The sequence below is a fragment of the Ascaphus truei genome, chromosome 2, assembly GCF_040206685.1.
Source record: "Ascaphus truei isolate aAscTru1 chromosome 2, aAscTru1.hap1, whole genome shotgun sequence".
In the NCBI taxonomy this organism is placed as follows: Eukaryota; Metazoa; Chordata; class Amphibia; order Anura; family Ascaphidae; genus Ascaphus; species Ascaphus truei.
The window spans coordinates 171,669,594-171,693,206 of NC_134484.1; the positions used below are offsets into that span (position 1 = coordinate 171,669,594).

General features: G+C 49.4%; 1 protein-coding gene across 2 annotated transcripts in view; it reads right to left on the reverse strand.

Moving 5' to 3' along the window:
• LOC142486967 (putative 2-ketogluconate reductase) overlaps positions 1 to 23,613 on the reverse strand; it is a 71,273-nt gene that overhangs the window by 16,141 nt on the left and 31,519 nt on the right. The window contains exons 1-3 of one of the 2 annotated variants that reach the window (XM_075585548.1): positions 11,304 to 11,352; positions 8,679 to 9,057; positions 6,568 to 6,739 (exon numbers count right to left, since the gene is read on the reverse strand). The exons of the other annotated variant lie outside the window; for it this stretch is intronic. Coding sequence (XP_075441663.1) covers positions 6,568 to 6,739; positions 8,679 to 9,057; positions 11,304 to 11,351 — 599 coding nt within the window. The 5' untranslated portion in view covers position 11,352. Of the gene's footprint in view, positions 1 to 6,567; positions 6,740 to 8,678; positions 9,058 to 11,303; positions 11,353 to 23,613 lie in introns of those variants that run through there. 2 annotated transcript variants of the gene reach the window in all.

Genomic DNA, 23,613 nt, shown 5'->3' on the forward strand with positions numbered 1-23,613 from the left:
CAACGGTGGGGAGAAGGTGAAGCCGGGACCGGAGGGGCATCCCCCCTCCCATCTCCTGTCCCGCGGGCTGTCACGCGGTGACAGGGGGAAGTCGGGACCGGAGGGGCATCCCCCCTCCCATCTCCTGTCCCGCGGGGTGAAGGGGTGAAGATGCGCTGATGCGGCGGCCATTTTTTTTCCCGCGACCCCGTTACTAACACGTGGTCTCGGGGTGGACCCCAAGGACTGCGTTATAATGGGGTTTACCTGATATATATATATATATGTAGAGGTATCAGTACCGTGTTAGCCGAGCTTCAATAATCAAAAAATAAATAGATGATACCGTTCTGTGGCTAACGAAATGCTTTTATTTGTGCGAGCTTTCGAGATACACTGATCTCTTCTTCCGGTAACATCGCCGGAAGAAGAGATCAGTGTATCTCGAAAGCTCGCACAAATAAAAGCATTTCGTTAGCCACAGAACGGTATCATCTATTTATTTTTTGATTATATATATATATATATATATATATATATATATATATATATATATATCCTCAAAATGCACAAGGAACCGCCCACATTAAGCAGATGTCTGCCTAGCTGTCTAATTACGATGGAACAAAACAGCCACAGCAAATTAGAAATATTATTGTTTGTAGATGAAAAAGACAAACAAGCAGTATAATATACGATTAGGTGCAGTACCGTCTCAAACAAATGAAAAAAGTTATATATAAAAAAAAAAAATAATGTCTTATTATCCTGATCAAATGTCCATGTCAATTAGATTGTAAGCTCTTGGGAGCAGGGACTCCTCTTCCTAAATATTACATTTGTCTGAAGCACTTATTCCCATGATCTGTTATTTATATTTATTTATTATTTATATGATTACCCCATGTATTACTACTGTGAAGCGCTATGTACATTAATGGCGCTATACAAATAAAGACATACAATACAATAGAAAATCCAGTAACAAAAATCAGAAAAAATATGTATATAGGCTAATCAGCAATAAAGTAGTATACTACTCATCGGCTCTAAAGTATCCTCCAGTTGCTGTTTAAAACCTGATGTTGGAATATGGAAATAGAGATATTGAAGATAGGAGTCAGAGAACAGATAAACTATTCAGAGGAACCCAAAGAAAAACAAGATACTTTCCGGTCCATCAAGTGATCAAAGATTATGGTGGAATCAGAATGGGCCCAGGCGGATAGAAAATGACTGGGTGGGAGACGCTGCTCAATTTATGTTCATTACCCTTCGAGGGAGAAAAATTGGATACAATTATATCCAAAGCCTCAGAAGGTAAAAGTACTTTTTTAGCTCATGAAAGGAGAGCAAGAATATTGTATTCTTTATCTCATCAGTCAGAAAGAACACAATATAGAATAGCACTGTCATATCGTCTGGGAAGACCATTTGTCAGCAAAGATCTTGGAGAGGCGAAAAAGCAGTCTTTTTTGTTGCCCCAGAGGGAAAGCTGCATTTGCCAGAGGGAAGTTTGCATGAAGATCAAGTAGTCCAGCAGTCTCCAGTTGGAAGGTTAATTAATTTCAGGGCTGCTTGGACTCAAAGACAGGGGGGGGGGGGGGCTTTAAATCTGTATGTATTGTTACCACCTGGGATTCAAAAGGTTTCCAAGAAAGGACATATTTATAATGTCAAGATGTCCTCATACAAAAGAAGAAACTAAAGAAATGACTATCATTTTAAGAGACCTACTGCGAGTAAAGGTGATAAAAAGAGTACCTCAAGAACAAAAGGTATATATTCCTGGATTTTTCTGGTAAGAAAGGCATGAGGAGGTCTCAGAGCAGTTCTACACCTACAGAAACTGAATACTTACCTGCAACTGAAAAAGTTCAAAATGGTCTCGCCTAACACCATCCAAAAAGTAAAACCCTACGATTGGATGTGATCAATAGACACGAAGGAGGTAGCAAGAAAGCATTAGATGTTTCTCAGGTTCCCAGTAGCATTACCAGTACATATTTCTTCTGTTTGGTTTAGCAACTTCACCAGGAACCTTCACAAAGATGCTAACACCCCTAATACCAGAAGTAAGGAAAATGGGCATAGAAATATAACCTTATCTAGAGACCGACTATTGGAAAAAATGTGAACTACTGCTCAAAGTAATTTCTTCCCTGTGCAATTGTGAGGATCGCCGATAGGCCCCGCCCCTCAGACGCGTCACGCGATGACGTCAGCGGTGCACGCTCAACTTAACCTCCGTGCTGCGTCCACGTCCATCAATGTCGTGCCCGCTAGGCGCTGCGCGCCACCTACACGAACGTGCTGCGCGACAACTGATCAGAGGAGGGTCAACGGCTGCCGCAGTTCCCAGATCAGGGGTCCCTGCCGCGGAGGACAGGATCCAACACCTCTAGGAGTAATGTGAGAAAATCCAGCAGAATTTGAGACATGCCGGCGCATTGCAAAAAAAAAAAACAAGCAGATCGTCACCGTCGGGAGACTCCTGATTATTCCCTGGGACAAAGAGTCTGATTGTCTACCAAGAACATGCGCCTTAAGGTATCGTCTCCCAAACTGGCGCCTTGGTTTATCGGACCTTTTCTGATTACAGAGAGAATCAATCCTGTAGCCTACCGGCTGAAGCTGCCGAATACTATGAGGATCCCCTCCGTGTTTCATTCCTCCCTTCTTAAACCCTATCTGCAGGATGCCCACTCCACCAGCCGGGATGTACCCCCTCGACCTGTCCTCGTGGAAGGCCAGCAGGAGTTTGAGGTACAAGCCATCCTCAATTCCAGGCTATCCAGAGGTGGACTGCAATACCTTGTCCACTGGAAGGGTTTTGGCCCCGAAGAGAGGGAAGGGATTCCGCACAGACAGGTACACGCCACCAGGCTAATCCGAGCCTTCCACCATAAACACCCTTTGATGCCATCCATGGCTTGTCCGGAGGTCTCCCCTTAAGGGGGGGGGGGTACTGTGAGGATCGCCGCTATGTCCCGCCCCTCGGACACATAACTCGTCAACATCAGCGGTGGACGTGCAACTCAACCTCCATGCGCGGAGGCGTGCCCCCGGCACGGTCGTGCTGCATCCATGTCCATCAATGACATGCCCGCTCCATGCAGTGCACCACCTACACTCGCACGCCGCGCGACAACCAATCAGAGGAGGATCATCGGCTGCCTCTCATCTGAGTCCAATCCGGGCTGTATTACCGAATTTGGATTTGCTTCAACGACTATGTAAGAGGTTTTTTTGTTTGTTTTTCCCCCACCCCAGTGGCTTTAGTAGAGTTCTTGCAGGAAAGATTCGACAAAGGACCAAACCTGAGTTAATTAAAAGTGCAAGTATCTGCATTGTTGGCACCCCTAGAGAGGAACCTAGTGTCAGAGCCTTGTCATTTGTTTCTTGTAAGAGTCAAATGATTAAGACCACAAGTCGGGTGTAAAATTCCGTAATGGGACCTCACTCTGGTTCTTGAAGTCCTGACAGTACATCCCTTCCAACCATTATGACAGATCTCTTTAAAGCTGTTAGCATGGAAAATGTCATTCCTCATCGCCCTAATGTCAACTAGAAGTGACCGTTCCTTACCGTTCACCAGGATAAGGCAGTAATGCAACCAGTTTACAATTTCCTGCCTCAAGTTGTATCCCCATTTCATATTCACCTTTATTTTGCCCAAATCCGGGAACTAAAAAAAAGAAGTACTACACAATCTCTCTGTTGTGAGGTTTAAAAATGTGTCTCAACCAGGTACAGAGTTTCAGAAAGTCAGTTTATCCTCCCACAAGAACCTAGGACTGGACAAGCAGCATCAAAGGAGACCATATCCCGATGGGTCATCACATGCATAAGGAAAGCTTATGAACCGAAAGGGGAATATCTGCCATGAAGTCTAAATTCCCATTCAACAAGGGCCATGGGCATTTAAAGCACAAGCATCTCCTGCACAAAGAGTTGGCCCTACAGTGCCCGCTGCCATGGAGAACAGAAAATAAATGCTGTATTTAACCCCTCCTACCCACAAGGAGTGTTATATTAAGGTATATTATCATTGTACAAATGGTGTTTAGTGTCTCTGTTTACCTTTCTCAGAGTGCTGGCATTTGTGCGGGCTGGGAGTATAAGCATTGCTGACAAAGGATGACAAGCTAGCCTAGCAGATGGGGCTTTCCTACATCCCACAGGGACCTGGTTACAGGGGTGCTTTCTCACACGAGGATCCATAGCCTGTCACCCAGTGCAGAGCCATCCTATTGGATGTACGTGTGCTTGTGAACCTATTATTTGAGCAGCTTCATGGTAATATTCTGAGGCCCATATTAAATGGACCTCACGTGGGGTACCACACACATCCCCTTTATTGACTGGCATACACCTCACCTTCCTGGTATCGCCCTATTCTAAAATAAGGGTCACTTTTCCTAACTGTAAAAAAACAATAGGTAACCATACATCCTTACACATATAGTTCCATACTTACTGCAGAAATCCTCCCAAGGGGGGTATGATCGCCGCACAGCCGCAATGAATCAATGAAGGCTCATGTGTGAATGTAGAAATATTATATATAATAGTTCCATACTTAAGCAAGACATACTCCGTGTACAATGAGATCCCTTACACTTCTCCTGGGAACCTACCTCAAGAACCTTCCACAGCTCTATATATACCCACTTGTGACATCACAGGTCACCATGCCTACAGTGAGAGCGGTTAGATTTATACTTAATATCCTGTACCAGGTGATGAGCTAAACACCATCTAGAAGGTGGGCGTGGGTCGGTTTCTGCCTAGTCACTTTATACCATGTGATTGGGAGAGGGGCGTTACACTGCAGCAACCCATACAGTTAACCATCTAAAGCCTTTAACCTCTTAAGTGAATACAGTAATCCCAAAGGGGGTTACAAATATTTTCCCTTTTTGCTGAATTTAACTCGCTCTGCACATTTATAAAAGCATTGCACAGAGGTTACTATGGATGCTGTTAGGAGTTCTTTGTTTCATTGGGAGTAACCTTGAGTGGCACATTCATTTCCCCACAGGATTTTATGATTAAAGTTCTCACATATCATGTGACAACCAGGGATCTTGACAAAGGCACTGATTGGGATTAAGATGTTTTGTAAACATTAATTCATCAGGCAAGTTTGTTTGGCATTTTGAGATTTTGATAAAATTTCACAAAAACAGCCTGGAACAGTTCCTTCATCTTTATGTAGCCCCCTTTCCCTATGCCTAAAGGAAATACACGGGCGACTACCCGTGCTGCTGTACCTGTTTGCTCAGAGCAGGCCTAAGCCTCTGCTTCTGGGAGCCTGGGGTGAGCTTTATCTCTGTGCATGCCGCGCCTCCACCTATGGGGGGATCCCAGCGTTGGCGGGATAACCCCTCACAGGAACCAATACAACAGTAGTAAATAACACACCACTCAATATAAATAAATATATATATATATATATATATATATATATATATATATACTGAGCTTTACTGTACACAATACATAGCACACACACTACTAGGCCGCAACAATATAAGGCCATGACCCCAAACACTGAGTGGTGTCCACAAAGTACTGAGGGTGCAGTGGCACCAATAATCCCTGGTGCCGTTACAGCAATCCCACCCAAATGTGATCTAGCCTGCCCCCTGTGAATGTTGATATACGTTGGGTACCTGTCTGGGTACTCCAGTATCCAGGTGCAGCGTGTAGAGGTGGAGTAGGTCCCATGCAGCGGAGCCTCCGACAACAATTCACTTCTCTTTTAAGGGTCCCGATCCTCCTTGTGGGGTGAGCTCCAGCTGGAGTGTCTCACTGAAGTGTCCTAGAATCCTATGGCCTGGTCCCAGGCCACAGAGTGCCGTGTAGCCGTCCGTCCACCAGCGTAGCACTAGTACTAAAGGAGAAGAGTCCCTATCCCTAGAGTACGGAACTTAAATTGTCTTAGGGCCCAGCTGGGGCCTAAGGGGCAAGGTCTGGGCCTAGTCCAGGAAGCACTGCTCTCTGGACACTACCTTCTTCCTTTGCTCCTCTGTCAGGACGCAGAGAATATCCTGTCCTTCTCAGCACCAGAATTCCATTGGCTGGGACAGTCCATGTGGCAGTCCCTCCCGCTGAGGATTCTGGGGCATGTAGTCTCGTTGCTGTATATGCTGAGCCATTCCAAGATGGCCACCACACTCTCGATACTGCGTATGCGCGCCTCGCCGCACTGTGCATGCGTGCCTTGCAAACATGGCCGCCCTCATATTTCCTATCACGCGGAGCTCCGGCCACACCACCCAACAACAGGTTTCCCCTCACCAGATGTAAGGAGGGGGACTCTGCTACATCTATATCATACATAACATGGGCATCTGCTTACAGGCCACAGCCTAAAACAAAGCTATTTATCATACATTGCCATATGTTGGTCAGATAGTAATGGTACATGGTAGCATGAGAGCTGAAATCTTCTTGTTCAGTGAAAATGTGCTGGGTAAATTCTATGCTGTATAAAGTGGAATACCTTGAATAACAAAGTCTATTATTAGTACTCATACAATAGGGACAGGAACGGGTTAGTTGCAGTCGTGTGCCCCTCACCTCCTCTGCCTGTTGTGGTACAGAATGTTCATTCTGAAAGCTTTAGCCCTCAGAGCAATACTGTAGCCAATACTTCCCATTCCAATGATGCCAAGTGTAGCCTCTGTGATGTCATCACCCACCCAGTTCAGATCAAAATGACTGGTTTCAGGTGAACATGCAATTCGGTTGCCTGTAAGATAAAATGCACACAATATAATTAGCTAATTTGAGACTTGGACATTTACACGGCACTGGGGCCTAATTTACAAGAGTAAATACTATTCCTTAAGCCCTGAGCTGCTTAAACCTTCACTGCCAGAGAGCCGGCGATACATTACACAGGTGTGCTGCAGGTACTCTGACACTGAAGAAGTCTTGTAGTACATACAGTGCTGTTATAATTAGTTTTTAGCTATACTTGGGTGCAGGGCTGCCGAAAGAGCGGGAGAGCCGGGACAAGTGGCTGTAGGGGGCCTGGCAGACGGAAAAAGCAGGTGCAGCCGGGCTCGGCTCTCTCCCAGCTGCGAACCTTCCTCACTCTGTCTGATGTCGGCGCATGCCGGAAGTAAACTGGGCCTCAGCTTTCGGCGCATGCCGGTATGAGAGGGAGGCCTGTAAGCTCGGCATAGGACAGAGTGAGGGAGGCCCGCACCTGGGGGAGAGCTGGGCCCGGCAGCAATTGCTTGTGGGTGTATTTTTATATGTATTGGGGGTTATATTTTTATATGTATGTATCCATGCCTGGTCATGGCTACCAGTCTGCCCTACCTGACATGCAAGCCATGGTAAGGGCAGGCAGTGTCAGGACCAATCATGGGGTTTCCCCACACAGGAGACAGGGGTGGAGGTGGGACTAGGCCTGGGTTCTGCCCAATCCTGCGTTCAGACCTGGTACCTTCCCCCTACTGTACTTAAGGGGCGGCACCACTAAATTTAGACAGTTGTCTCTGCCATTGAGACAGGTAGCACACAGGATTGCCTGTGCATTGGCATCCCCTGTTCCTCTTCCCCTTGGGGGAGAGTGAGTGTTATCATTCCCCTGGCCCTGCTAGAGGGTCAGGGAATAGTAAGGACTGCCTGGGTGCCCTTGACCCAGTGTGTAGTTCGAGGGACCATCCAGAGGCTGAAGATCTGTGTAAGCTGTATTGGGCAGAAGCCCTTTGTATATTATGCTGAAGTAGAGGAATAAACCGGTTCCAGTTAACTATACCTCCTGCCTAGTGTGCAATCTTTCTGGGGGGAGTGGAGAACATTTTTTCTGTATGAGATTTCCTCCATACATCTGGAGCCTGCAGCAGATGGAGGCACTGTGTACCCAGAGATAAACAACTGTAATGTACTCCAGAAGCCTGTCCAGAAGTCCCCACTACTATCGGCGGATGAATCGGCACCCTGTGAACCAACAGGTAGTCAGCACTACACACCATGTAATGACAGAATCTCCCAAGGGGTGGGGGAAACACCGTTACATGTATGGAGGGAGGGGGTGTATTTTTATATATATATTAGGAGGTGGGGTGTATGTTTATATGTATTGGGAGGGGTGTATTTTTATATGTATTGGGAGGGGTGTATTTTTATATGTATTGGGGGATGTTTTTTTTAATATATATTTTACATGGGGGATTGTGTGAGGGGAGGGGGGATTGATTGAGAGTGAGTTAATTGACGGAGAGTGGGGGCGAGTGAGAGGAGAGAGGGGTGAGGGAGTGAGGAAAATAGGGAGTAAGAGTGAGGCGCAGGGAAGAGAAATACATGTGAGCCGGGGGGGGGATTGAGTGAGAGTGGGGTAATTGATGGAGGGGGGAGTGAGAGTGAGGTAATTGATGGAGGGGGGGTGTGAGAGGGGTCGAGTGAGGAAGAGGAATTAAGAGAGTTCTCCGGACTGGAGAGAAATACATGGGAAGAGGTGGGAAATAGGGAGGGCTCGTGAGATTGTGAAATGGAGGGGTGGGGGCTCGCAGGACTGCTGACATGGAGGGGTGGTCACACAAGAGGGTTGGGGGGGGGGTCCCCGGACGTAACTCTAGTCCTGGGCCCCGGGAAATCTGTCTGCAGCCCTGCTTGGGTGTAATGAGTAGGTTTCACCTTTTATAATATGTATGATTCTGAATACTGGTTTGTGTTACCTTCCGGTATATTTTTGGCAGACGACAACATCAGAGCCATTCCCACGTCTGCAGTCGCATCATCTCCCACGTGTGGTGTGTTGGTCACTTTAATGCCGTAGCTTGATATAAGCTGTAGATCCAGGTGATCCACCCCAGCTCCAGAACTCCCAATGACTTTCAGGTTCGGTAGAGATTCCAGGAGCTCGCGGTCAATTTTAGGCATATGCCACCACAACAGGATAACTTGTATCTTTTGGGAATATGCATCCTTATCGTTTAAAAATTCCTCAAGATACACTATTTGGAAGTGCCTTTTAACAATAAATTCATACTTTTCTGGGAATCCAAAGGATCCTCCAGTGTGTGATAACAGAGCATAAGCGAGCTCATCCATTTCCTGCTTTAAAAAAAAAAACACAGTGACAATACTGTATGTTTCTGAGCTGTTAGTTTAATGAACAACTAATGAATTCCACAAAAAGAACAAGTAGATTTCTTAGGCCGCGGGCATAGTAAAAAATATCGCGCTGAGCCAGCACACTTACCTCCTGCATCTTGTATGTGTGTGGCTTTAGCAGGCTCGTGCGGGCGCATGTGGAGACGTGCTGAATTGCAGCCGACATATTAAATTCAGTTTTCTCGCTTACCGGAGCGAAGGGCCGGTCACGTGACCGCAAACAGCCAATGGGAATGAGGGACTAGCCCCGCCTCCCGCCATGCCTACGTCCCGCCCCCAAAGCACGCTCACTGCCTCGCCTGCCAGGACGCAAAAAAGCACCAGCTTGAGCAGGCGCGGCTGAGCAGGAGCACGGCTCAGCGCGGCCCGAGGCACCATGCCCGCGGCCTTAGAAGTAGACACATGAAAGAAATATGAGATTTTAAATACTAATTCAATCTGTGAAGAACTCATGTATTTTCACTAAAAGATATCACTACCTGCAAAATAATAGGAAAGGGAGTAAGCTTAATACAGCAATGTACATTACCACCAAGTTCTCTGGGGCCACATTACAGTTAATTGCTGTGGAAAGCACGTGGATTGGATGTGACAGTGACAGCTACCCAAAGAATGTTACAGTATTCTCTGATACACATTGGGTCATATAAATCCACACGCCCCTTTGATATTGTTTTGAAATGTAAAAAGACTGTATAGATTTATATTTTTGGCTTATAGTTTGTTAATGTTTTGATATCTGATTTTAATATAGAAGCCAATAGTAACCAGTCAGTAGACTTTCTATTATATTATTCTGGAACCAGGCTCACTTGTAGCATGTAAGTCCATATAGCTTAATGCTGAGTCCCCGCTTGCCCTGAGCGCGCTATGTGCTTGGTGCGCTTACCTTAGTCAATGTGGATCGTTACATCCATGCTCGTGCTGTGCGCGCGCGCTCATGCGTGGGCGCGCGCGCTCATGCGTGGGCACACACGCTCACCCACGCTTGGTGCTTGGCTAAACAAAAAAATTTAACTTTCGAGCGCACCCAATTTGCCCGCAATGAACTCCCCCTCCCCCCCCCCCCCCCCGCGCGCTTCCGAAATAGCGAGGACACCAGGCGCTCATGCTTGGAGAGCTGATGCCGTCACCGCTCTCAAGCATGAGTGCGGTCAGCGCCAGCAGGGGGGAGGAGTGTAGGAAGAGAGAGAGTGAGAGAATGGGGGGTGGGAAGGGGTATGAAAAGGAGAGAATGTGGGGTGGGAAGGGAGAGAGAGAATGGGGGCAGGAAGGCAGAGAAAGGTGAGGGGAAGGGAGAGAGAGACTGGGGGGAGGGGGAGAGAGACTAGGGGGAGGGAGAGAGAAAATGGTGGAAGGGAGGGATAGAGAGAATGGAGGGAGGCCCATTCTTCCAGGCCCATACCTACTCCCCTCATAGCTCCTACCCTTCACATCGATCCTTCTCCCCATCCCCCCCATAGATCCTTCTCCTCTTCTTCTCCCCTCCCCCCCCCATAGCTCCATCTCCTTCCCAACCCCTACATAACTCCTTCTCCTCCCCACTCTTCCCTCCTCCCCCCCACTCTTCCCTCCTCCATTTCCCCATTTCTCCTTCTCACCTCGCCTGTTTGCAGCCCTGCAGGGAACCAGAAAAGGACTCCCCCTCCTCTTCTGTTCGCAATCATATGATCATGAAGTGCCAGAGGGGCTGTGAGTTCAGTGCCGCAGCCCGGCACACACAGTGTGTACACACAGAAATATTCAACTTGGTAACGCTGGTTAATAATTGTATACACTTCTTCAGTTTAACAAGAAAAGTGACTGTAAATGTTTTTTCTCGGGAATTCCATAATTTCAAATCATATATTTGTTATTCCCATTGTATTTGTGTTAGTAACCAGGGAAATACATTTTGTGTAAGGCCTGCTAAATCCATTCAGATGTTCCCTAAATGACACAAACTGGGGTCCCATTTCTTTCTATATTTACAAACCTCCCGTTTTACTTCTTATTTACAGTATAAGAAAAGGGCCACGTACTGCAGATGTCTCTCCTTTTTGTTTTTACGAACATAAATATTGTATAACTCACTGAAAAAGGAGCTAAACAAACACTGAAACAGACTTAGAATTTCCTGAAATCAGGCACTTCAACCACAGGACAAAAGTATTCCATTCAAATATCAAACAAAGTTCAATACATACCAGCGTTCTCCTAAGCCGTCTGACAGCACGAGAAGCCACTGCTAGCATATAAAGCTGAGATAGTTAATTAGTTGCCTGCTTAACCAGTTTTTTGCTGATCCAACATCTCATTCACAATTATAGTAATTTATTGTACAATAAAAAAAACAAAAACCAATCTACTAAAATATGAGTATTTGGGGATTTAACACCACAAGGATGTTTTAAAACTGCTCTGGAATACTTGAAGACAGCTACTACTTATTCCTGTAGTGTACATAATAAGTCATCATACTGTATATCAAACATTCCTAGAGAACCCGAGTGACACAGGTATGTATGAAACAGTCCAGATTTATCAAAGAAAAAGATTTAAAACAGCGGCATTTTGTTTTGGACAAATCTCGTCCGCCGCGCTGATCGCATTTTTGTGCATAATTATTTTCTCATTCATTTAATTTACCCTTGCAGAGAATATTTTTATTTTTGAAATCCGATGCTTAATCAGGGTAGGCCCCGAAGAGTCCAGGAGGTCAAATAAATGTCTCTCCAGAGCCCAGTGCACTGTAAAGGTTACCATGGTAACCTTAGATGCTACAGATTAGGGGGGAAAATTAAACACTAAAATACAATGAACGCATTTTATAAAAGGGAGCAGAAAATTATTAAGGGTAAAATAATAAGTGTAGCCAGGTCCCCTCTGGGCACACTCCCTGACTTTCCCCTTACCTCCGCTGCAGCTGGGGAGTGCGCGGATAGGCAGGGAGGTGCAAGGAGGTTGCGCTGGACGACCGGGTCGCCGGGAGGTTCGCGGCGCACCCGACAGCGAGGGCCGCCATGTTGAATTGGCCGTGCATGCGCAGAAGCACTTGCACATACGCAGAGGAGATTCCGAGTTGTGGAGGCCATCGTGCTCCACCTCGCACATGCGCAGGAGCTAGTATAGCGGTGGCCATTACACTCAAAACTCTGCAGGGGAACTACAATTCCCAACAGCCCCAGGGGCTGCAGAACACATAGGCAAGGACAGCCAATAGGGCTGCTAGGATCTCGGCAGGCAGAAGCATACATTTGGCATACCAAATGGGGGACCACACCAGTCAGAAAAGGGAGCTGGATCCAGCAGGTAGTGTCTCAGAGCCACTGGCTCTGAGACTAGGCCTAACCTCCTTAGGCCCCAGCTAGGCCCGACAGTAGCTTGTGGTTGCTGATGGGAAGGCCCCTTAGATAGGGAAGCTTCCCCATTGTACTGTCTAGTGTCAGGGACACAGTGAGGACGCAGCATGGTGATTGCGGCCTGTGGTCTGGGACCAGACCATCTCCTTTGTAAGAGACTCTGTATGGTGATATTATCCACGTCGGAATTCAACCCACGTGGAGGCGGACGACATCCCTGGATCGGCGGATCCCTGTTGCTAAGTCGGCCGCACCGAGTACTGGAGTACTCGGCAGGAACCTCAACTGCACAAACACTCCACGAGATAGCGCCATCTCCTGCACTTTTGGGTGGGCCCTGACATTGTTGCAAAAAGACATCAGGGTATTGGTGCCAAGCACCCTTTGTACTTTGGGGGACACTCACTGGTATTATCAGGTTGGGGCATTGTTATACTGTGGGGACCAGGGTACTGTGGTCTGCGTTCAGTAAAGGTTGTTATACTGTATACCTGCCTGTGTGTATTAGTTATTGTTCCTGTAAAGAGCCTATCCCACCATATTGGGATCCTTACAGGTGGAGGCACTGCATCGAGGTGAACCAGAATCACTGCAGGCTCAAGCCTCCTAGTTGCCAACTGGTAATAGCAGCATTGGTAGTTCCTTCCCTGGGAAACAAGGGCTACATAAGATTTGGAGTTAAACTCTAGGGGAATTGTTGCTTTAACACATGCATAACCAACTGTAGCCCTGGTTCCGAGCAAACACAGACCTCTACCATATGCTGTATAACCTGTAGGCTCACAGGGCCTGAGCCTCTGCCACGGAGAGCCTGGGGTACGCACAATAATTATAACTTGGTGCAGCGCCTCCACCTGCGACAGCTTCTGCCCGAGGGGAAGTGGGTCTTCGCAGGAACTTATGTACATTAATACACACACACAGCAGTATACCTTAACCAATATACTTTACTTTTAGCAATCATACGTTTTATCAACAGGTGTCCCTCCCTAGAGGAGACACTACTCTCAGCGTCCTGCCGAACGCTCACTCTCCCCCTCCCTTCACCGGGTGATCCCACCCCGTGTCCAGTTCCCTTTTGGAATAAGTCCCCCACCCTCAAGTGAGTCAGTGAATGTATATGTATGTGACTGCGCAGCCACGTGTCCTGAGTGAAGGATGGTACCGTTGGTGCACTTGAAGTTTACCTGCTAGGCACTCCAGTACCCGGTTCTGCAACTATCTTCACAAAGGATCAGTGTGGGCGTAGATGACGTCACCCGTAGGTGTCCGGGGCGATCCCACCCAGACACGCTGCGACTTGGTAGCGGGGCCTGATCCCAGACCTCCTGCTGACTTAGAACTGTCCCGCTAGCGATCGTGTAAACAGTAAGGAAATCCGGAACCTGTCTATGGCCAGTCCCTAGCTCCGCTTCACTCTACTGGGGCTCAGGGCCAAACTGGGCCTGGGGCATACGGCCTAGGTAGGGGCGGACGGGCTCCCTACACCGGAGCTCCTTCTCCTTTCTCCTACAACTAGCTCTCACCCAACATGCGCGCCTTTACTTCCTTTTCCTCCCTTCCTTGTACCTGATTGGCCCTTGCGCGTCACGGGGTACCGCGGGGCTGCTGGGACTCGTAGTTCCCTAACTCCCCTCCTAGCCGAGCTCTCCTCCTTCGCGGGCTTTGCTCCCATGTCTGCGCATGCGCAACCTTCTGCCAGGTCAGTTCTGCGCCGGCGCCAACCTAAACATGGCGGCTCCCTCTTGCGCGGAACCTCAGTTATCGGAGCGTTCCCTAGGTACAACATCTCCTACCCCACACATTTGGTGGAAAAGGGGGTCCCGGCTACATCCTCCCCCCCTGTGGATTCCAACGTCCCCGCTTGGATGATACCTTTAAACTGGTACAACATTAGATAATGAAAAATGCATAACATAACCATTTTCTGCTTCTAAATCAGATTGTACATTTCGCTAAACATCACAATCACTGATTTCACTCGGTTGCGAGCCCACTGCTGAGCCTCATAGTGGGGTGCCTTTGACTTCGCCTCAACTGTTGCTCAGTCACTCCCTTGGGGGAGTGACTATCTTGGTCTTGAATCTCGAGTTCTTCCCTTGAGGGGGTTACAGTCTCTAAATTATCCTGACTTGGTACAAAGCACGGGCTCAGTGGGTCTAGTGGCGAATTTTCCGAGGCCACCCCATGGGGCGAGTGCTCCCCGAGCCCTTTACCCGTAGCTCCGCCGGGAGGTGCTCTCTGTTGAGGGTCCCTTTGAGAGGTTCCCTCTTCTGGATCTTCCTGAAATACTGAGTTCCCTGGCTCGTCATCTTCCAATGTCACTTCCCCATCCAACGAGGATGCAGGCCACTCCAAATCCCCCTCCTCCACTCGGGGAATAGGGAGCAAATGATTTCGGTGCCATGTCTTCACCCGACCCTCCGAGTCCTTAATGCGGTAGACCCGGCCATTTGTGAGGCTACCTCGTACACTCCCTCCCTCCATCGATCAGCCAATTTATGTTTTCCCGGTACTCCCAGGTTACGGAGGAGCACAGCGTCGCCTGGTTTAATGTCTCTGTGTTTAACTTTATGATCGTACCGCCGTTTATTCCCGGCGTTCAGCTTTTCGGTAGATTTCTCGGCTTGCAGGTAGGCCCGTTGCAGATTCTCTTGCAATCGTTGTACATATTGAAAATGAGTAGTATTATGCACCCCATCTGTGGAGACTCTCAGTCGTATATCCACAGGCAGTCGAGCTTCTCGGCCAAACATGAGAAAGTACGGAGAGAACCCTGTGGAATCGTTTCGCGTGCAATTGTAGGCATGCACTAGTGTTTCCACATGACGACTCAGTCTTTTCTACCCTGTTAACATGCCTAACATGTCCATTAACGTGCGGTTGAATCGTTCCAGCAGTGCATCCCCTTCGGGGTGATATGGGGTAGTTCGGGATTTAGCGATATGCAAGATTTTCAGCAGTTCTTTTATTAAGTTGCTTTCAAAGTCTCTTCCTTGATCGGAATGTAGTCGTTGAGGAAGCCCATAATGCATAAAGTACTTTTCCCAGAGCACCTTGGCCACCGTAATGGCTTTTTGATCTTTTGTTGGGAAGGCCTGGGTGTATCTAGTGTAATGATCCGTGATGACCAGCACATTGCCTATGCCGCGGCTACCGGGTTCAATGCATAGGAAGTCCATACACACTAAGTCCATAGGCCCAGTGCTTTTTAAGTGGCCCATTGGGGCGGCCCTGGTGGGCAATGTCTTCTGCTGAATACAACGCACACACCGTCGACAGTGATGCTCTACTGTTTCTCTCATTTTGGCCAGAAAAACCGATCTCTCACTAGTCCGAAGGTCTTGTCAACCCCCAAATGACCATGTTCATCGTGTAGCGCCCTCAGTACCAAGTACTGTAATCTTTTTGGCAGTACTAATTGTCTCCTATTCGGGTGGTTATGGTACTCTACAACTCTGTATAGTAAATTGTCTCGTATTTCAAATTTGTCGGCTTCCCGCATCAGTATACCTCCTACATCACTCGGAGCCTGTCTGAGGAGGGCCGGGCGATTTTGGCGGATAGCATAGCGGATGGCCCCTGTGACCGGGTCTTGTTCTTGGTAGCGGACCATATCTTTCCAGGCTATGATCTTGTCGGGAGTAACGTGCATGCCACTGGGGTCCCGATAGGCCTCCGGGATAGCGTTGGATGCGCATCCTAGAGAGTCAGCTACCCTTAATTCCGAGAACGCTACTTGATCATTGACTATGGCAGCAGTACAACATAGCGCCCTGATTCCGGGTTCCGGAATTTCTTCTCATTGGTCTTCGTCAGGGGTAGTGGTCAGCCCTGGTCGTCTAGACAGGGCGTCCGCTCCAATATTCAAGGGACCTGGCTTATATTTCAGGGTGAAATTGTAATTGAACAGAGCGGCCAGCCAACGATGTCCGGCCGCATCGAGTTTGGCTGAGGTCATGATATAGGTAAGTGGATTGTTGTGCACCTCGAACGACACACCGTACAAGTAGTCACGGAGTTTGTCGACAATGGCCCACTTGAGGGCCAAGAACTCGAGTTTGTGCACGGGGTAGTTCTGTTCACTGACGGTAAGACTGCGGCTGATATAAGCTACGGGTCACAGTCCCTCTGGATACTTCTGATGTAGCACCGCCCCTAATCCGCTCAGGCTAGCATCCACATGTAATATATATACGGTTGCTCTGGGTTTGCATAGGCCAACACAGGGGCCGCGGTCAAACTCTGGTTCAGGTCCGTGAAGACTTGTTCGCACTCTGTCGTCCATTTGTCCCAGAAAGGTTGTCGAGCAGGCGTAGCCTTCCGGCCTGTGTCTTCCGGATATATTTTGAGGAGGCCGTTGAGGGCTTTGGCCCGTCGGGAATATCCCTCCACAAACTGGCGATAGTATCCGCAGAACCCCAGGAACGACTACAACTCCCCCACGTTGTCAGGTCGGGGCCAATTGACGACGGCTTCTATTTTGGCGGGGTCCGTGGCAATTCCCTCAGCGGACACTATGTGTCCCACGTAGGTCACCGATGTCCGGCAGAAACGGCATTTGTCTAAGGAGAGCTTGAGTCCTTCTTGAGCTAATCGGTCAAGTACTTTCAGGAGTCGAGCCTCGTGTTCCTCCAGGGTTTTCCCGAAGACTATGATGTCATCCAAATACACGAGGCATTCCCGGGGATTCAAGTCACCTAACGTCTTCTCCATTAGCCGCTGGAAGGTGGCGGGGGCACCACATATGCCTTGGGGCATACGGGTGAATTGGTAGAACCCCAGGGGGCAAATGAACGCCGTTTTCTCTTGGTCCTCGGAACTCATAGGTACCTGGTAGTAGCCGGACTGGAGGTCCAGTACACTGAACCATTTGCTTCCATGAAGAGCGTCCAGGATTTCTTCTATGCGAGGGAGATTATACTGGTCTGGTACTGTTCGGTTGTTCAGTGTTCTGTAGTCTACACATAACCTCACAGTCCCATTCTTCTTTCGCACTACCACTATGGGTGAGGCGTAAGGGCTTCGTGATTCCATGACGATTCCGGCTTCTTCCATCTCATGGAGGGCCACTCGCACATCTTCTACGTCCCTAGGAGCAAGCCGACGTGAACGTTCCCTGAAGGGTTTGGTAGCAGTCATTCGAATGGTGTGTTGGGCATTTCGGCTGCACCCCACATCCATCTCCCCTATAGAGAATACTGAGCGTCTTTCTTCCAGCTGCACTCGTAACCATTCCTTCCAGGTGTCCGACAGCCCGGACGACCCAAAATCGAAGTCAAACGGCGATCCGGGACCTTCTACTCGGGTAGCTTTTACTTGCACGGCTTCATCCACCGAGCTGACGGGGTAAATTCTCCCTATTCTCTATCCCGCGTCGATGGCCATGGGGAATGGCGAAACATTCTGGACCATCACATAAATTCGACGGGGAATGGCGGTCAGCCAATCCCTGAATCCCGGTACCAGCCGATATCCTCGGCGGACATCTTCTGGCGTGCTTTCTAGAGAAAAGAGCTGCTCCTTGTCTCCTCGTTCAGCGTAGGCACACCAGGCGGGTACCCTCTGCGTCTCTCCTGGTAAGAGTCTTGTCAGCCCTCCCCGGCCGCAAAACAACAGTCCGTAGTCCTCCGAGGGTGGCAGAGGGGAATCTGGATCCACTTGGACAAGCTGTAGCTGTAGGCTGGACATGGGCAGTTCATTAGTTTATTGTAGATAGGCCCGGATGACGGCTTGTACAATTTCAGCATTCGTGCCTAGGATGATCAGATACTTAGGGGGCTCTTTGGGTTCCGGACACACCAAGGCATCCACCTTCATGGGGTGAGACTTCCCAGTGTTGAGCTGTTGTATCTCCAGGTCCACGGTCACTATGCCATCAATGCGGTAGTCATCATTGCTTAGGCCTCTCACTTTGATATGCCCTGCCGATTTCAGAGGCCGCTTCTGAAGGTGTCGATCATAGAACCCTCGATATAAGATGGTCACCTGAGATCCTGTGTCCAGTAGTGCGGAGGAGTAGATGCCATCCACTAGTACCCGGATCAGCGCTACTGGTCCCACGCGGTTACTCTCCTCCTCGCGTCCGTCGCCACTTTGGGTGGGAGCAGGGGTTTCTGGGCTGGCCGCATAAACACCGCATATCATGGCCTGGGGCGTGAACTTCTTGGGTGACGGGCTCCGGTGGCGAGACTCCCCCATCCAACAATCGTAGGAGATATGTCCTGCTACAAATGCGGAAAAAAGGGACATATCTCTGGGTGGGGTACGGCAGTCATACGGAGGCGAGGTTCGTCCGGCGTATTTCGGCCTTTCCGGGCCGGGTTTATCCGGCGGATCCTCCTACGTCTCAGCACTCCCTTTGGGTTTAGTGCTGCTGGCTGCTTTAGCCTTCTGTGGGGAGTGAAGCATGAGATGCGTTTCATGTTCTTTGACTTTCTGTAAGAGCTTGATAAACGAGGGGGGGGGGTCCTCGAGTGAGGTTATCGCGAATCAAGTTTGCTATAGGGTGAGTAGGACTGGACCCCCGTAGGTATTGTTTGCAGAGGAATTCATCTATCTGTGAGGCGGTCACATATTTATGATGCAGCAGGGGTCCTAGGGAGATTTGCACGTGGTGGATATAGGCAGACAAATCTTCTCCCTCCTTTTGATTGATGGCGTAGTATTTGGCCCACAAGGCCCCATCATCCTCGGTCGCGCTATAGGCCTCGACGAGGAACTCGATCATCATACGAGAGGTCAGGTCGGGGTACTGCTCTCGGTGAATGCTGATCAAAGTGGACGCCGGGGGTCTCAAGCACTCCATGAGCTGTTGGCGTTTCACCACGTCTGTACAAGACCATTCTTCCATTACTCCCCTAGTGTGCTCCTTCCAAGGATCTATCCCATCCTCTCCCGTGGGTACAGGTAGAGTCTCCGAGAAGGCCTTTCATTTCCGGTAGCTTTGGGAATGCGTGGCTTGGGTAAGTGCTTCCACTAACGGCGGTAAGCTTGAGGGGGTGGTTAACTGGTCTATCTTGTCATTGAGTTTCTGCAGCATGTCACTATGCACCCCCCCTTCTTCAGATGCGCTCGACCCGGGATAGCTAACTTCTGACTGACCGCTACCCGCCTCGCTCGCGGGGTAGTGAGCAAAGGGGAGCGTAGGGTCGTCGTCACCCAAGTCCCCTACAGGGGGGTCCCGAAGTGGAGAGACCAAGGGGCTGCCGCCGGACGGAGAGTCTGGAAGCGGCAGATATTGAGGGACGGCAGGCTCGAGGACTAGTAGATCTCGCTGGCAATCTACTAGCAAAGTGTTCCACTTAGCATCTTGATCTATGAGCACATCTACCAGGCGGGCTTTGGCAAAACCCAGTAGTTGTCGTAGGGCCATTTGCAATGTCTCTAAAGGTAGGGCCATGGGTACTCGGGTCACAGCCACTGCGCGGCAGGCGGGCGTGTGCATTTGCCGCGCCCAGTCGCGTATTTCCTGACGTGAGGGAAGCGCCATGGTGGCGGTATTTTTGGCTCGAGGGGCACCCCAGGTCTAAGCTCTCAGCAGCGCCTCCAAATGTAGCCCTGGTTCCTAGCGAACACAGACCACTACCATATGCTGTATAACCTGTAGGCTCACAGGGCCTGAGCCTCTGCCACGGAGAGCCTGGGGTATGCACGATACTTATAACTTGGTGCAGCGCCTCCACCTGCGACAGCTTCCGCCCGGGGGGAAGTGGGTCTTCGCAGTAACTTATGTACATTAATACACACACACACAGCAGTATACCTTAACCAATAAACTTTACTTTTAGCAACCATACGTTTTATCAACAGGTGTCCCTCCCTAGAGGAGACACTACTCTCAGCGTCCTGCCGAATGCTCACTCTCCCCCTCCCTTCACCGGGTGATCCCACCCCGTGTCCAGTTCCCTTTTGGAATAAGTCCCCCACCCTCAAGTGAGTCAGTGAATGTATATGTATGTGACTGCGCAGCCACGTGTCCTGAGTGAAGGATGGTAATGTTGGTGCACTTGAAGTTTACCTGCCGGGCACTCCAGTACCCGGTTCTGCAACTATCTTCACAAGGATCAGTGTGGGCGTAGAAGACGTCACCCGTAGGTGTCCGGGGCGATCCCACCCAGACACGCTGCGACTTGGTAGCGGGGCCTGATCCCAGACCTCCCGCTGACTTAGAACTGTCCCGGTAGCGATCGTGTAAACAGTAAGGGAATCCGGAACCTGTCTATGGCCAGTCCCTAGCTCCGCTTCACTCTACTGGGGCTCAGGGCCTAACTGGGCCTGGGGCATACGGCCTAGGTAGGGGCGGACGGCCTGCCTACACCGGAGCTCCTTCTCCTTCCTCCTACAGCTAGCTCTCACCCAACGTGCGCGCCCTCACTTCCTTTTTCTCCCTTCCTCGTACCTTATTGGCCCTGGCGCGTCACGGGGTACCGTGGGGCTGCTGGGACTCGTAGTTCCCTAACTCCCCTCCTATCCAAGCTCTCCTCCTTCGCGGGCTTTGCTCCCCTTGTCTGCGCATGCGCAACCTTCTGCAAGGTCAGTTCTGCGCCAGCGCCAACCTAAACATGGCGGCTCCCTCTTGCGCAGAACCTCCGTTATCGGAGCGTTCCCTAGGTACAACATCTCCCACCCCACACAACATTTGGTGGAAAAGGGGGTCCCGGCTACACAACCAACCTAGTTTTAATTATCGCCAAGACCGCTTGCTTAGGTATGTACAGTATTGCCCAGAAAACCTTGCCAGTTGGTAGTCTTCAAGGACTAGGGAGGTTTGTTCTGGGGGAGAACATTTCACGTTAGATCTTTCGTATTGGTGCATGAAGGTGAATGGAATTGATCTAGCACCACTGGAATTATGGAATGATAGGAATAGCAGATACATGTATAAGAGGAGTTCAAGGAAAAGTTAATTGATAACAAATGATAACAGATATACATCACATTGTGTGCCCTAAATAATTAATGCTGACTTCTTTTTTCGTTGAGTGTAAAGAAAGATTAACCTCTGCACCTAAGAGGTTATTCATTAACCTGCAGTGGTGCTGATTGGGGCACAATTGCACAGAAACTCTTGTTGACTTGAAAGAGCGTTATTCTATATACGCCTGTAACCCTCCATGCCCAGCTCTAAAGGAGTTTATATCGCTGTGTACTATATACATGGCTGTGCTCAGTCTCTCCTACCTGTCAGGGTGCTGGATCCGTGCAGGCTGGGCACAGATATACTGATGGAATAATGAAGGGCACCTGGAACTTTTATAGTACAAACAAGAGCTTTAGGCCTTGCCCCTGCTGCCTGCTACAGCGTCCGCTGTGGCGGACGCTGCGCTCACGAGAGCCCTCCCCGCAATGGCGCCGGGCCCGCTGCGAGGCCAATGAGGGCGAACCTGCCGGGTGACGTCATGGCCGCGCCCCCGTCACGCCCCCCCCGGCCTCTCTCTGCAGCTCCCTGCAGACCAGATAATCGGCTGCACGCGCCGCCAATCTCGCGGGCGCGCGTTGCAGCTGATTTACCGGGGCCTTAGCCTGATTCACAGCCGTTGATAATACTCTACATATAAAACCGTACTTCACTTCAGACATGAACTGGTGGCAAATAATATGGCTACACAGTGCTTCTTCCCATGTAGCTCTCCATTTTCTACACTTGGGAGATACTTAGGCTTCTTACCTTTAGTAGTGGTTTGATTGACAATCTCCTGCATAGCTTTCGTAATGCTCTGTATCTGGTGTTCCCTGGTTTTAGGACACACCCTATTCTCGGGGATCAGTATTCCTGTACTGTAAATGGCATTCTCCATGTATACTTATGTAACCCCTTGTAAGTGCAGGAAGCTGACACACATACCCCTTGGCGGCAATAGAAACTACAACTCCCAGCTTGCTGTGCTGAAGCTGAAGCAGGGAGTCACTTCCTGTACATGATGTTCTAACTTGTGATCAGGGGGGGGGGGGGTGGAAGAGCCGGGCCAAGTGTCCCAGCAGCATCTTGCCCCAGCTGCGGGTCTCCCTCACTGACTCACGCCAAGCTGCTGGTGCGTGCCGGGCCTCTCTGACGTCAGCGCACGCCGGAAGCAAGCTGGGCTCAGTTTCTGTCGTGCACCGTCCTGAGATGGAGGCCCGGTGGGCGATAGCATCAGAAGCTCGGCGTGGGACAGTCAGTGAGGTAGACCCGTAACTGGGGAAAGCCGGGGCCCGGCGGCAACTAGAGGACCGGCAGTCGGGCCCAGCCAGAGGCTTGAAACCATCCCCAAGGTAGGTAAGTTTATATTTTGTATGTATTTGGGGGGGGCGGGGTTTAATATTTATTTGAGGGGTATTTTTTTTTTAACATGTATTTGTGGGGTGGGTTTTTTTTAACATGTATTTGGGGGGTAGTTTTTTTAAATATATGTGTAACCCCCTTTCCCTATGCCTAAGGGAAACCACGTGCAATTACACGTGCTGATAGTACCTGTACGCTCACAGGAGGTCTGAGCCTCCGCTTCTAGGAGCCTGGGGCGAGCTCTCTCACTTAGTGCAGCGTCTCCACCTATGAGGGATCCCAGCGTTGGTGGGATGACTGCTCATAGGACACAATAAAATAATAATCTCACACCAGATATATATAACTCAGTTTAACTGTAACTGTATATAGCATATACTAGCAAGTAAGAAGGGGAAAACGGAGCACTATCTGAACAAAAATAATGATCCAGAGGGTATTCAATAAAAATCTGAGAGCATTAATGGATCATACGTAGACCCCCCCAAAAACTCAATCCACGTTTCGCGCATGTAGTCATTGACACCATGATGAAGCGCTACATGCGCGAAACGAATTGTGTGTTTTGAAGGTCTTCGTATGATCCATTAATGCCCTCAGATTTTTATTGAAGACCCTCTGGATCATTATTTTTGTTCAGATAGTGCTGTTTTTCCCATTAGCCGCCGCTGAAAACGGCGAGTAAGACTTGGCTGGATGCTCTTTTGCATTGGACTATTTCTATTGCCATACCATCGTGCTTGCGGCTAAAATCTCGGCCCCCTGCAACCCACCGTATGGTCACTACATGTGACGCTTCTCGGTGACGTCATTAGCCGCCGCTGAAAGCACTAAGGCAGCAGTCCCAGTCATAACTGTGATAAGCGCGCCCAGCGGGGGGGGCGGTGCGTG